This window comes from Lathamus discolor, chromosome 3 (assembly GCF_037157495.1).
Source record: "Lathamus discolor isolate bLatDis1 chromosome 3, bLatDis1.hap1, whole genome shotgun sequence".
Lineage (NCBI taxonomy): Eukaryota > Metazoa > Chordata > Aves > Psittaciformes > Psittacidae > Lathamus > Lathamus discolor.
In genome coordinates this window covers 129883269-129894385 of record NC_088886.1, presented here as the reverse complement: position 1 = coordinate 129894385, position 11117 = coordinate 129883269, and the positions used below count along the sequence as shown (strand labels likewise).

Sequence of the window (11117 nt, the reverse complement as noted above, 5' to 3'; positions counted from 1 at the left end):
TATCCTGCACTGCGAGTCTTCCTGACTGGTCTTGTGCTGTGTCTGGCAGGGGATCCTTGCAGGCAGCAGCAATGGGCCCAGCAGATGAAGCAGGCAGGAACCTTGCCTTTGTAGGCACAGCCAAAGGGTGCTGGCCACAGGCACTGCAAACCTACTCTGCAGTGGAGCAGCAAATGTAGATACCAAACTACCCCAAAGGAAATAATGGCTCAAGTCTTTTTAAACAGATTTTTCTTTATTGGGTCATTAACAAAGACACATGCAGTGGTATCCACCTGCAAAGCACGCTGCTTTTTTGGGGGGACCCATGCTGAAGGAGAAACATGTCATGGGCAGTCACGAGAGCTGTTTGTGAGAAAACCAGCTGTTTGATGCAGCCACTGCACTCAATGAGCCCATGGACAGAGTATCAGTGCAACAGGCTACAACGACACCCAAGGCCTCCCTGAGATGTGATGGAGCAGTTCTGGGAGGCTTTGAAGGTGTCTGCTCTGTGTATGTACCTGTGTTTGGGCTGCCTTCTTGGAGGTCTTGGAAAGGTGGGCCAATGCTCCTGCAATTGCTTTTATTAAGGGACATGTGTCCTGGTTTCAGCTGGGATAGAGTTAATTTTCTACCCAGGAGAAGGAGTGCTCAGGTTCAGGACACTGCAGAGAATGGTTTTGGGCTTTTCAACGGGGGATAGCACAGAGCTGGTAGGCAGGAGGTATGTTGGTTGTCCCACTCAGCACTGGGATTATATTGATTTCCTGGGGGTTGACAGTAGGCTTCAAGGTAAACTTCTGCAAAATGGTGGTTATGAATAAGAATATTTCCATGCGTGCCAGGCCCTCTCCAGGGCATATTCTCTTCCCTGGAAGTGAAAACAGCAAATAGCACTCTGCTGACTAGACCAGAGTTTGCACTAAGCAGGTATGTTGCGCAGCTTTATTTACCAGATACGCTCATAGAAGTGATATGACCGTTATTATTACTGAGGACATTTGCAAGAGAAGAGTTTGTTGAAGAAAGACCCTTGGCACTGTGATTGGGTATGTGAAGGAGGAACAGCAGTAGGAAAAGTCTTACATGTGGAGGGAGCATCACAGGAAGCAAGATGAGAGAGAGCAAGGTGACATAAAACATGAGTGAGAAAGCAGAGGGTTGGGGCTGTTGGTAGAAGAGTGCTTGAGAGGTGCTGGGGAAAAGTGGAGCTACCACAGAAAGACAGGTTGGTTAAGGATGACTGGTGGTTGTGCAGGAAGGTGACAGGTAGTTTAGAAAGTGTCAGTGGGTCCCACTCATATCATTACATTGACAACTCCTAGTAGGAGGTTTGAGAAGCCCCGGACAAGATGGGAAATGCAGCTGAGGAGCATAGCAATAGGGAGGAGTTATCCAACGAGCAGTGGGCCCCAAGCAAGCACCAATGGGACCATGCTAGTGAGAGGGAGTGTGTGTCATAGGGAAAGACAGGATGATTGCTGGAGCAGGAAGTCAACAGAGAGAGGACAAGAGAGAAAGCCTGTGCTTTACCTGCTGAGAAGGGCATGAAGAACTCGCTCTTCCTAAAGGTGCCATTTGCATTCAAGAAATGTCCAGGGTTGAACTCATTTGGGTTTGGAAACTCTTTACTGTCATGGAGGACAGAACCGAGGGTGGGAAAAATCGTAGTGCCCTGAGGTAACACAAGAAGAGCAGAACATGAAGGGGAGTCTCATTGGATCACTTAATCTGACTGCCTGCCAAGTGAAGACTAAGCTTCCCAGCACAGCCCTACCTAAGTTTCATTTCCCTTTGGGGACCCTTCTTTTGAGGAGGAAACCTTAGGGAGACCCTGCTAGATGTAACAACAGGGACAGTTGGTTTCTCTTTCTGAGCACTTGCTCTCACTTTCACATCATTTATCCTCACTCTGCTCTAGTCACCTGGGAAGGCCTTATCTAATTCTTCTTCTTAGTGTTTCACAATAATGAACTTGTAGATGCATCATGTTTCTTCCTTTCTGCAAGATCCCAAAAGCAAAAGCACACAAGGTTGTGGAAGTGAAGCACTGTTGCACTCTCCTGACAGGATCCTCTTCTTTCTCTTTTTCGGACCATTTGTGGGTTTTGTGTGGATAATGGGCAAGGAGAAATAAACGATCCAGCAGTGATGACACAACAGGTGGAAGCTAAGCAGATCCCTGGGTCCTGCCTTTTGATTTTCCAAGACTGCTGAAAATCAAGATGTCAACAGCCATGTGCTACTGTGTCCCACAGCCACCCAGAAGACCAATGAGCATTGCTGTAGCCAGCCAGGCCAGGTCTTGGGTTGCTCTAGCCCTGCCTCTGGCAGTGGCCAGCAGTGACTGCCTCAAGAAGTGTGCAAGAACAGGGCAAACAGGTTGTTCTTGTTTCCTTGAATACCAGGATAGCCTCCAGCACTTTGTGGCTGAGGGGCTTTCTGTGCTCAGCAACTACCAACTGACTGGGCAGTCTCTCCCGGAGGGTGGTGAGCAGTTCTACAGCTTTGCTGCCTTTCGTGTAAGGAGTCACTGCTCTGTGTTTTTTGTGAACCCACTGTATTTCTACAGGGAGGTAAAGCCGCAGAGCAAGTGAGCACAGGTGTTGGGCAGAGCTGCTCTTCCACTCTTTGCCTACTAACCTTTGGAATGACGTATTCTCTGAAGCGTGTGTCTTTAGCCACAGTGTGAGGGAGACCTATGGGGAGGAGGGTGATGAAGCGCTGGATTTCATGGACCACTGCATCTGTGTAGGGCATCTGGGTCCTGTCAGCCACACAAGGTCTTCGTGATTGTCCTACTACCTGGTCAATCTCTTCTTGAACTTTCTCTGTCGTGAGAGGCACAAACCATAAAATGGGTAAGGAAAACCAAACCTACCTAAGCAGGTTGCCCCAAGCTGTCCAAAGATCACAGGTGACAGGAGCAGTGATGCTGGTTTTGGTGTCAACTAGAACACAGCTCCACTGCAACCCATGCAAAGAATGTCTTCCTAGAGACTTGGTTAAAAAAGAGTACTGGGAGACAAAGATGTGGACAACAGGCAAGTCCCTGGCTGTGAGGACAGTGTAGCTGATGATGATGCCAGTGAAGCTGAGGGATCTCTAATGACCACCCTGGGGAATGATGGTGCAGGGGCTTTGCCCATTTGGATAAAATATGAGAAAGGGAGGAGAAAAGTTGTGCTGTCAGACACGTGCCCAGCCCAGGTGAACAACTAAAGAGGAAATGCTCACAGACTGGTACCTTGTATCTTTGGGTGTTTAAGAAGAAGCAGAAGCCCGTATCTTATAGTGGTGCTAGTTGTCTCAGTTCCAGCAATGAACAAGTCGAAGGTGGTGGTTATCAGGTTCTTCATGTGGAAAGTGGAATTGGGACAGTCTTTCTCCTAGAGAAAAAGCTGGGATGTTTCTCCAGCTGAGATAAGAAAAGGGACCCTCTCTTGTGTCATCGCAGGCCTGCCTTTTCACCCAGAGCTGTTGCATTTCTCTGCTAAGGTGCAGCAGCTATCTGGGCCATTATAATGCTGTCTTTATGCAGCAAGCTCAAGCCCACAGCAATCTTCTCTCAAGCTGTTGACCAAATGCTATGTATGACCAAATGCTCTTTGCCCTTGCTATGCCAACTGCTAGTTGGCTAGTTTCTAGTGAAAGAACGTGCAAGACCAGACTGCAAGTGTGCCTGTGTTTAGGTGAGAGCAGATGAAGGTCTTGCTGTGCAAGCAGCTACAGGTAGTGGCTGGTGAGTGTGTAGACCCAGAGCTATAAGCTCTAGCAGAGGTAGTATCTGAGGTTTGGTGTCTTCCCACAGCACAGCGCAGCTGCCTGGGAAGGGGTCATCCTAATGCCTGTGTTAGGAGAGGGAAGGGGCTCATTGTAGGTGTGTTTGGGGCTGAGTCGGGCTCTATGCTGTCTCCTTACCTCCTGCATTTTGTTGAGGAAGAGGTCGATGAAATCCTGAGGAGAAGTGGGATCTAGGGCGGCTTGGTGTATTTTCACTTCCTCTGACACAAAGGCTTTTAGAGAATCAAATTCTTTGAATATGTTGTTGTGTGGGCCAGGCAAGTAAACCAAAATGTTTGAGAACATCTGGTAGAGCTGGAAAGAAAGCAACAGGAAGGTCCATAGCATGATCATTGCCCTTTTCTTTGATATTAGCAAAAAGCCTAGGAAGGCCACAACCCTCTCAACTGTGCCAAGCAGACGGCTTGGCACAATTATGAGGCTGGGCACAAGTATGAGGCACAAGTATGGGACTGGGCAGTCTGACATGGTGGTAGGATCTTGCTTAGTAGTAGTAGAAATCTCAAAGGTGGAAGAGAAGGATGTTCAGGACTAGGGGCAAGCTGCACTTAGCTGGCAAAGCCAACTGCATTCGGTGAGGGTGCTTCTTGCTCTTGAATAAATTCCCTCTTGTGCAGCAGGGCATTGATGGAGTTCTAGTTAGAAGACTAAAATGCAACTTCACTGGAAGGGAGGGCTCCTGCTCCCCTGGGAGAACACAGACACTGGGAAGTGGCTACTGAATGTACCTGTCCCCAGCGAGAATTCATCTTCTCAAAGATGTTGTTCATGTTGCTCATCAGGGCCAGGAACTTTTTGTCTTTATAACCATATCGTTTCCCGAAGACAATGGAGCATATGACATTGGAGATAGCACAGCTCAGGATAAAGGTTGGGTCAAAAGGTGTTCCTGTGATTTCAGAGAAGTTACAAACCATGAAAAAAACCAACCCAAAACTATGGCTACTTATGGCTACTGTGGGTAACCTGAGCTCTGGTTATTAGAGGAAATATCAGATCACAGTCTCTCAATGACACAGAAGTGTCTTCCAAAAAGAACAGTACATGATTATGGAATTATTTACTGCTTTGTAATGGGGCATAGCTGGTGCACAGACCAGACACATGGGAACTTCAACTCAATGCTAAAACAGATGGGTCCCTTAACACAGTCTTTTTTTTTTTCTTTCAATCTTAAGCTATATTAAAAATGGACCATACCCTTTGTTTTGTCAACCTCTTCCAGAAAGTACTCAATTTCCTCCTGGATTCTCTCTTCAATGCTCCTCTTCCCCATTCCAAAGTTGCGCAGAGCGCTGAGAGCAAACCGCCGGGCTTGCAACCACTCCTCATTGTTGCTAAAAACAATCCCTGCAGAGGAAGAAGGAAGAGGAAGACCTGGCTTGGGCATGCTACGTGTGAGATGAAGAGGTTCATGGTGACAGCGAATCCTGTCCCTGTGACAGCATTGACATGGTGGTGTCAGTACTGTGGTTTGGAGAAAATCTCTGGAGGTCCTGTAGCCCAGCTGCCTGCCTGTGGCTTGTTTCACCACATACCCAGCCTCCCTGTGAACACACAATTCATCACTCATATTCACACATAATTTTCCTTGCTGCAACAGGTGGCTGCTGCTGCTTGCCCTTTCAATGGCCATCACTGGTATCAATCCAGCTTCATTTCTCTGCTATCCTCATTAGTTTGTGTAAGCCAACAATCACAGCCAACTCTTCCTTCCCTTCTTCAGGTGGGACTCATCCACTCCCCACAGTCTTCCCTTGTGCAGAATACACTCCAGCTCTGCAGAACGCATACTCAACCCTTCCCTTCTCCTCAGAAGGAGCTTGATCAGCAAACATACCTAACCCATTGTTAGCCCTGTCTCCTATTGGCATGTGTCCTCTGCCAGCAAACTCATCTGCACGATCAACCAAGGCTTCCTTCACCACATCATATCCATGCAGGACCACCACGGGGTCAGAGCCCAGGTGCACTGTGAACACTGGTCCATACTCTTCACTGAGCTGTCAAAATGCAAGAGAGAAGCAGATAGGGAGGAGGAGTTGAAAAGTGGCCTTGCTGCTGCATCGCACTGCAGGTAGTGCAGCCTCACAGACGATCATTTTGCTGCTCCTCTAGGCTCGCCACCCATCAAGCTAGAGCCACATGTTGTCCCCAGGCACAGGTAGCACATGCTTCTCAACCATAGAATAAAGTAAGAGAGAATAACTTGAGAGAATAACATAAGATAGAAGAAAGTAGCTTTACCTTCTGGAGGGTTTTAGCCATGTTCTTTGGTTTCACCTGCAGCACGTTACCTAGGATGGGAAGGGGAATTGGTCCTGGGGGCATCTTCCCCTTTCCAGACTTCCCTCTCCATGCTGCAACAGAAAGCAGGCAAGCAATGCAAACTAGAAGGACAACAGTGGCTGCTCCCAGGAGCTCCATTTGCTTCTGCAGCTCAGGAGGGAGTGACTCTGGCTGCTGGAGCCCAAAGTTATATACAGAAGGGCTACGTTAGTTCAATAGCAGGTTTTTGATTACATGGCTTAGTCAACATTACTAGTCAATCATTTGTTAGACCGCCCTGTGTTATGAAACTAGGTTTTCTTTTGGTGTTGGTTGGTCATTGAAAACATACCTTATCTCAGATAACTGCAGCAGCCAAGGGTGGTTAAGAAACTTGTAATGTGCTGATAAAACTTGGTTTGTTTCATCTAAAGTTTATCATTAAAGAGGTCACGCTAGGGGTGCACTTTTCTACTGGGGTGCTCCCAGAAATTCGCAGTTGCGAGAACATCTTCCAAGTTCTTCAATGCCTTTTGGATTTTCTGTTCTTTGGTATTGGCTGTACAAGCTCTCAGTGGGGTCAGCCATCCTTGCTTGTTCCTGAAGGCTTCCTGACATTATCAGTGGAGTTTGTGCTTCACGCAATAAGACAAAGAACTTACTGACGTGTTCTCAGTGCACAGCAATCATCTGGGTCTCTCTCCCTAGGGCTGTCTGGACTCACAAGAGACGAAAGTAAAAAAGTATCCGTCTAGCAAGGGCAGAAAGGCCTCCAGACATCACAACGGCCAAGAAGGGGTTTGCTGAGAGAGATAACATAAGCACATAAGAAAAGGGGACTAGAGCACTCCAAGATCTCCTAGAGGAGAGAAAGACTGAGATAAGCAGGTAGAGAAAAGAGAAATCAACAACTTGAGAGCATCTCTGGGGAATGATTCCCCAAGCTGAGACAAAGCTGCACATGTGAGAGGCCGGATACAGGTTAGTGTATCCTGGCAACTGGTCCTTGCACTTGCAATGGCCAAAGAAGCTCACCCAGCCTACTGATGGAAGCTTGGCCATGCAAGTCCCTGTTTTGTTGATGTCTTGACTCTGGTATGAGGAACAGCTTCCCTGGAAGGGCCAGAGGTGTTCTGGGAGGCTAAGCAGCATGTCTGGTATGTTGCAAGGACTTCAAAAAGAGCTGGGGGCTTCCTGACACAGATTACTCCACGGGCAGTGTACTTGCAAGGTCCCAACAGCAGTGGCAGTGGCAGGTAGAAAGGACCCTTAGGGCTGTGACACTTTTGCAGGCAGATAGACCTCATCTAACTGAGCTGGTGTTGCGAGTACCTAGGATGAAGGACTTGGTGGGAATTGGTGAGGGGCCTAGTGTGCCGGGTGTGCTGTGCAGCAGTGTGTTAACGTGAGTTTCCCCTTCACTCAGAGATCCTAGTGAAGGTCTCCATCCAAGACCAGGTTGAATGGGTTTTTGAGCAACCTGGCCTAATGGAAGGTGTCCCTGCCCATGGCAGAGAGTTGGAACTAGATGAGCTTTAAGGTCCCTTCCAAAGCAAACCAAACCATGCTATGAATCTATGATCCCTTGCAAAAGTTTCTGTGGCTTCTATATGTCATCCTTGTTCATCCTTATGTCACACTTAAGTCATCCTTGCTCTCTCTCACAGGCACAATAACTTGCTAGTTGGTATTTTAAAATCTCATTTTACTTCTTAAAGGTTGTTATTTGATACTTCAGTGGAAAATCTGAATTGCCAACAAGTTTGGGCTGGTTGCTGGGCTGGCCTGAACTCCTGCATCAGCTCAGATGTTTCCAGAGAAGTTCATGGAAGTTCATGTAGTTCTACGGCCTTTAATCTGGTGAAAGCCGAGTTCATGGGAGTTTGCACTGCTACATGAGGTACCTCTGCTGCTAGAGTTCATGAGCATACCAGGTTCTCTGTAAAGTTCCCTCTTTCCTGGAAAGTGACATGGAGTCATTTCTCAGCTCTGTCTCACAGTTTGCAACGTACTTTGGGTAAAACCCTGGAACAAGGAATACTTTCAAAATTTCTCATTTTTATCAGGATAAAATCATTATATTCCAAATATCCCCACCACCCTGCAGACACTCTGGGGGATTTACAAGGAGGGGAAGCCATAAAACTAGTCACGCAAGTCTTTCACTCTGGGAAAGCATGGACCATTTCATGTCACGGTAGTGCCCAAGGGTTTTCTGAGTACTCACTTCTGTTTGCAGACACTAAGAGTAGGAAGGGCTGGTCTGTCCTCTCCATCCATGTAAAAGTCCAGAAAGGTAGGGTTGAAATCCTCCTCTCTCCATCTTCCCCAGGAACTTTTGTTTTAAGTAAGTTCATTGGAAGCACGTATTAAGGATCTTCAGAGAAAAGGCTACCAGTGTTGTGGCTTCACCTCTTTTTTATTAAAATAAAGCACAAGCTTGAGAAAAACCTGCCATCACTGTGTAGAATCTCCTGCAGGCTTGCTGCCTGTGCCTTCTCATTTTGGACCTCGGTTCAGAAGGTGGCACTGCGAGCACCCACGTCTGCCAGAACCCTTGTACCTGGAATGGTTGGTGCAGATATCCCTGTTGTCTGCAAACGCTGTTCAGCTTCTGTGGAGGATAATTTTGGCTGAATCACTCCTTCATGCACTTCCATTTTGTACCATGTGCGGGTACTGCCCATAGCAGGCACAGGCCAGACACACAGGGATCTTGTCAGAGGCTGTCCTTCAGCACACAGGGCACTTTTAATTCCTTTTCCCAACACTTCTTGGTGGTGGTGTTCAATACCAAGTTTCCTTCCAATAGGTCTCTAGGGCCAGGGCAACTCCCACACTACCACTCTGTCTGCCCAGTCTCCCAGGCTCAAAATCATTAGGAGGAGATGATTTTCCTGGTGGACATCCCAGAACAATTTTAGCTTGCTGGAATCATGATCAGCTTAAGGCTAATGGCCTACAGAGATGCTTGCCTCACCTACCTTCATCCTCTGCGTGCCCTGTTTGCGGTGGACTTGGGTGCTAGCTAGATTGGTGCTTCCAGCTGGGCCATTATATTGTGTGGGAGCTATGAAATAGACGAGGAAGAGATTAGAGAGACCTGCCTGTTTCCTCTCAGCCAGGTTGCTTTCCACTTCCTATGACAACAACCAACCAAAGTATTTCATTTCCATGAATTTCAGGTTCATTTCACTTGCCTCCCACCTCTGCATCATCCAACATGGCTTTCAAATGTGTGTGTATAAATTAGGAAAGGGTGCTTCCTTGAAACTGTTTTTAGCACAGATATTGCTTGGTGGATCTACAGCACCCCCAGTGTTGATGCACATAGAGTTGTTCTTTAAGTATGTGTAGAGGTTTTTCCTGTCAGCATCAGCAAAGTATCGGTGGGATAAGTGTAATGAAAACTATCTACAGCTCCAAAGTACTTTGTTTATGTGTTATAGTTAACCCAATTATCAGCAGATATTGTAGTCAAATGAAGCATTCAGCAATCATAGAGTAGCTCTCAGATGAGGCAGGATGACTTGGAACAATGCTCAGCTTGTACAGAGGTGAAGTCTCCCTCCCTGACAAAGTCACAACATTTTTCCTAGGTGCCTCTCCACCGTGGCTGGTCAGTGCCTTGGCAGGGCACAGGCAGGAGCACATCTGGTTCATGAGCACTGCTCAAACAGCAGCCCTACAGGCAGCCTTTTGAGATCCATGTGTACCAGTCTCTGCGGTGCAGAGCAGCTGAAAAGGTCTTGTTCTTTGTGGAAGAACCTTTCTGGTTGGTGCATGAAATAAACAGTGTTCAGGGTAGGCACAGTGATGTTCTTCAGCTAGATGGGATCGTGGCTTCCTGTACAGCTGTAGAGGAAAGCTGGGATGTGGGCTAAGGTGGAAGAGCAGAGGAAGCACTTCCCTTAGACTCAGTTACTCCTGATGTCTGCTGATGAGGGCTGGCTGGAGAGGCAAACATGCTGCCTGCTGTGTGGTGCTGTGCAAACATCAAAGAGCAGGAGGGTCTGCTGAGAGAAGAAGTGTGGTTGGATAGCAATGGAAGTACATTATTAAGGGTCAAGATTAGAAATCCTACTCATCTAACCCACACACTGTTCTGGGATGTGTGTGATGATCTAGCCCCAAAGGAATAAGCAGATTGCAAAAGAACATGATGGCATAGGCTAGGCCAGTGCTCCTACTGCAGAGAGTAGGGCACAAAAAAGCATGCACAAAGTATGTGTGCATCACCCTTACAACAATGTAAAGACATGCACACCTCCATTGCATGAACGCAGAAAAACCTGTATGGAAGGTGGACAATAAGGCTTTTACTCTGTGTGGTTGCTGTAGCCTGATGTGTGGCATGGGAGAAGGCTCTACATGAGACACATTGCAGTTACAGCAGGCAGTGGCTGTTGGCAGGAAGGGCTTTCTCTGGGGTCACGGAGGCCCCCACTGTCTGTGTTTCGGGCCCATCAGGGCTCCTCCTGTCAGCTTGTGGGGGTCCCACACTGCAGGTGGTCCTGCCACCTTGCAGCCAGGCCTGGAAGAGTCTCGCTGCTATCCCGTACAAGCACACTACAAACGCGGGGGTAGTCCACAGGCAGGAGTGCTTAAGGGGAATCACCTCCTTTTAGGTGTGCAGAGAGCATCATAGTTTTCCACAGATTTCACATGGAGGGCTGTTTCTCTGTTTGTATGTCAGCACCCTGTGTCTGGCATTTGAAGCAGTGGCACCTTCAAAAGAGCAAAAGAGCATTGTCATTCAGCTGCTTGCACTCATGCCATGTAATGAGCACTTAGAGCAGCAGCAGGCTCCACAGGGGCAAGCAGGCAGATATCCTGGTTGAACCAGTGGTGGGAAGAACTCAGGGTCAGAAAAAAGGGTCTGAAGACCTTCCCGGAGCTCTGCAGCAAATGGCACAGATGAGCTCCTCTTAGCTTAGTGAGATGAATTCAGACACCTCTCCTGCCATAAGCTCAGTTCCTGCCCTGGGGTTTTCTTCAAAGGGTGCAAACAGACTGTGGTGGGTTCAGAGCCAGGTGAGGGCAATGGAAGGTGTTAAATTATT

The 11117-nt window shown here is 47.7% G+C and overlaps 1 protein-coding gene across 1 annotated transcript; it reads right to left on the bottom strand.

Annotated features, from left to right (window-relative positions):
- Positions 1-216: 216 nt before the first annotated feature.
- LOC136010475 (cytochrome P450 2H2-like) lies at positions 217-6222 on the bottom strand. The gene is made up of 9 exons (XM_065671755.1): positions 6034-6222; positions 5627-5789; positions 4987-5136; positions 4515-4675; positions 3904-4080; positions 3230-3371; positions 2626-2813; positions 1516-1657; positions 217-853 (listed from the first exon to the last, which is right to left on the bottom strand). Exons 1-9 carry the CDS (start codon positions 6211-6213, stop codon positions 672-674), a joined length of 1485 nt encoding a protein of 494 aa, XP_065527827.1. The 5' UTR covers positions 6214-6222; the 3' UTR covers positions 217-671.
- Between the last annotated feature and the right edge of the window lie 4895 nt (positions 6223-11117).

Bases quoted from the DNA above. Each gene is read 5' to 3' on its own strand.
- LOC136010475 (XM_065671755.1), bottom strand. From the start codon at position 6,213: ATGGAGCTCCTGGGAGCAGCCACTGTTGTCCTTCTAGTTTGCATTGCT. The intron at 1,658-2,625 runs GTTAGTAGGCAA...GTGTTACCTCAG, and splicing joins GAGAATACGTCATTCCAAAG to GGCACTACGATTTTTCCCAC. The intron at 854-1,515 runs GTAAAGCACAGG...TTTCACTTCCAG, and splicing joins CTTCATGCCCTTCTCAGCAG to GGAAGAGAATATGCCCTGGA.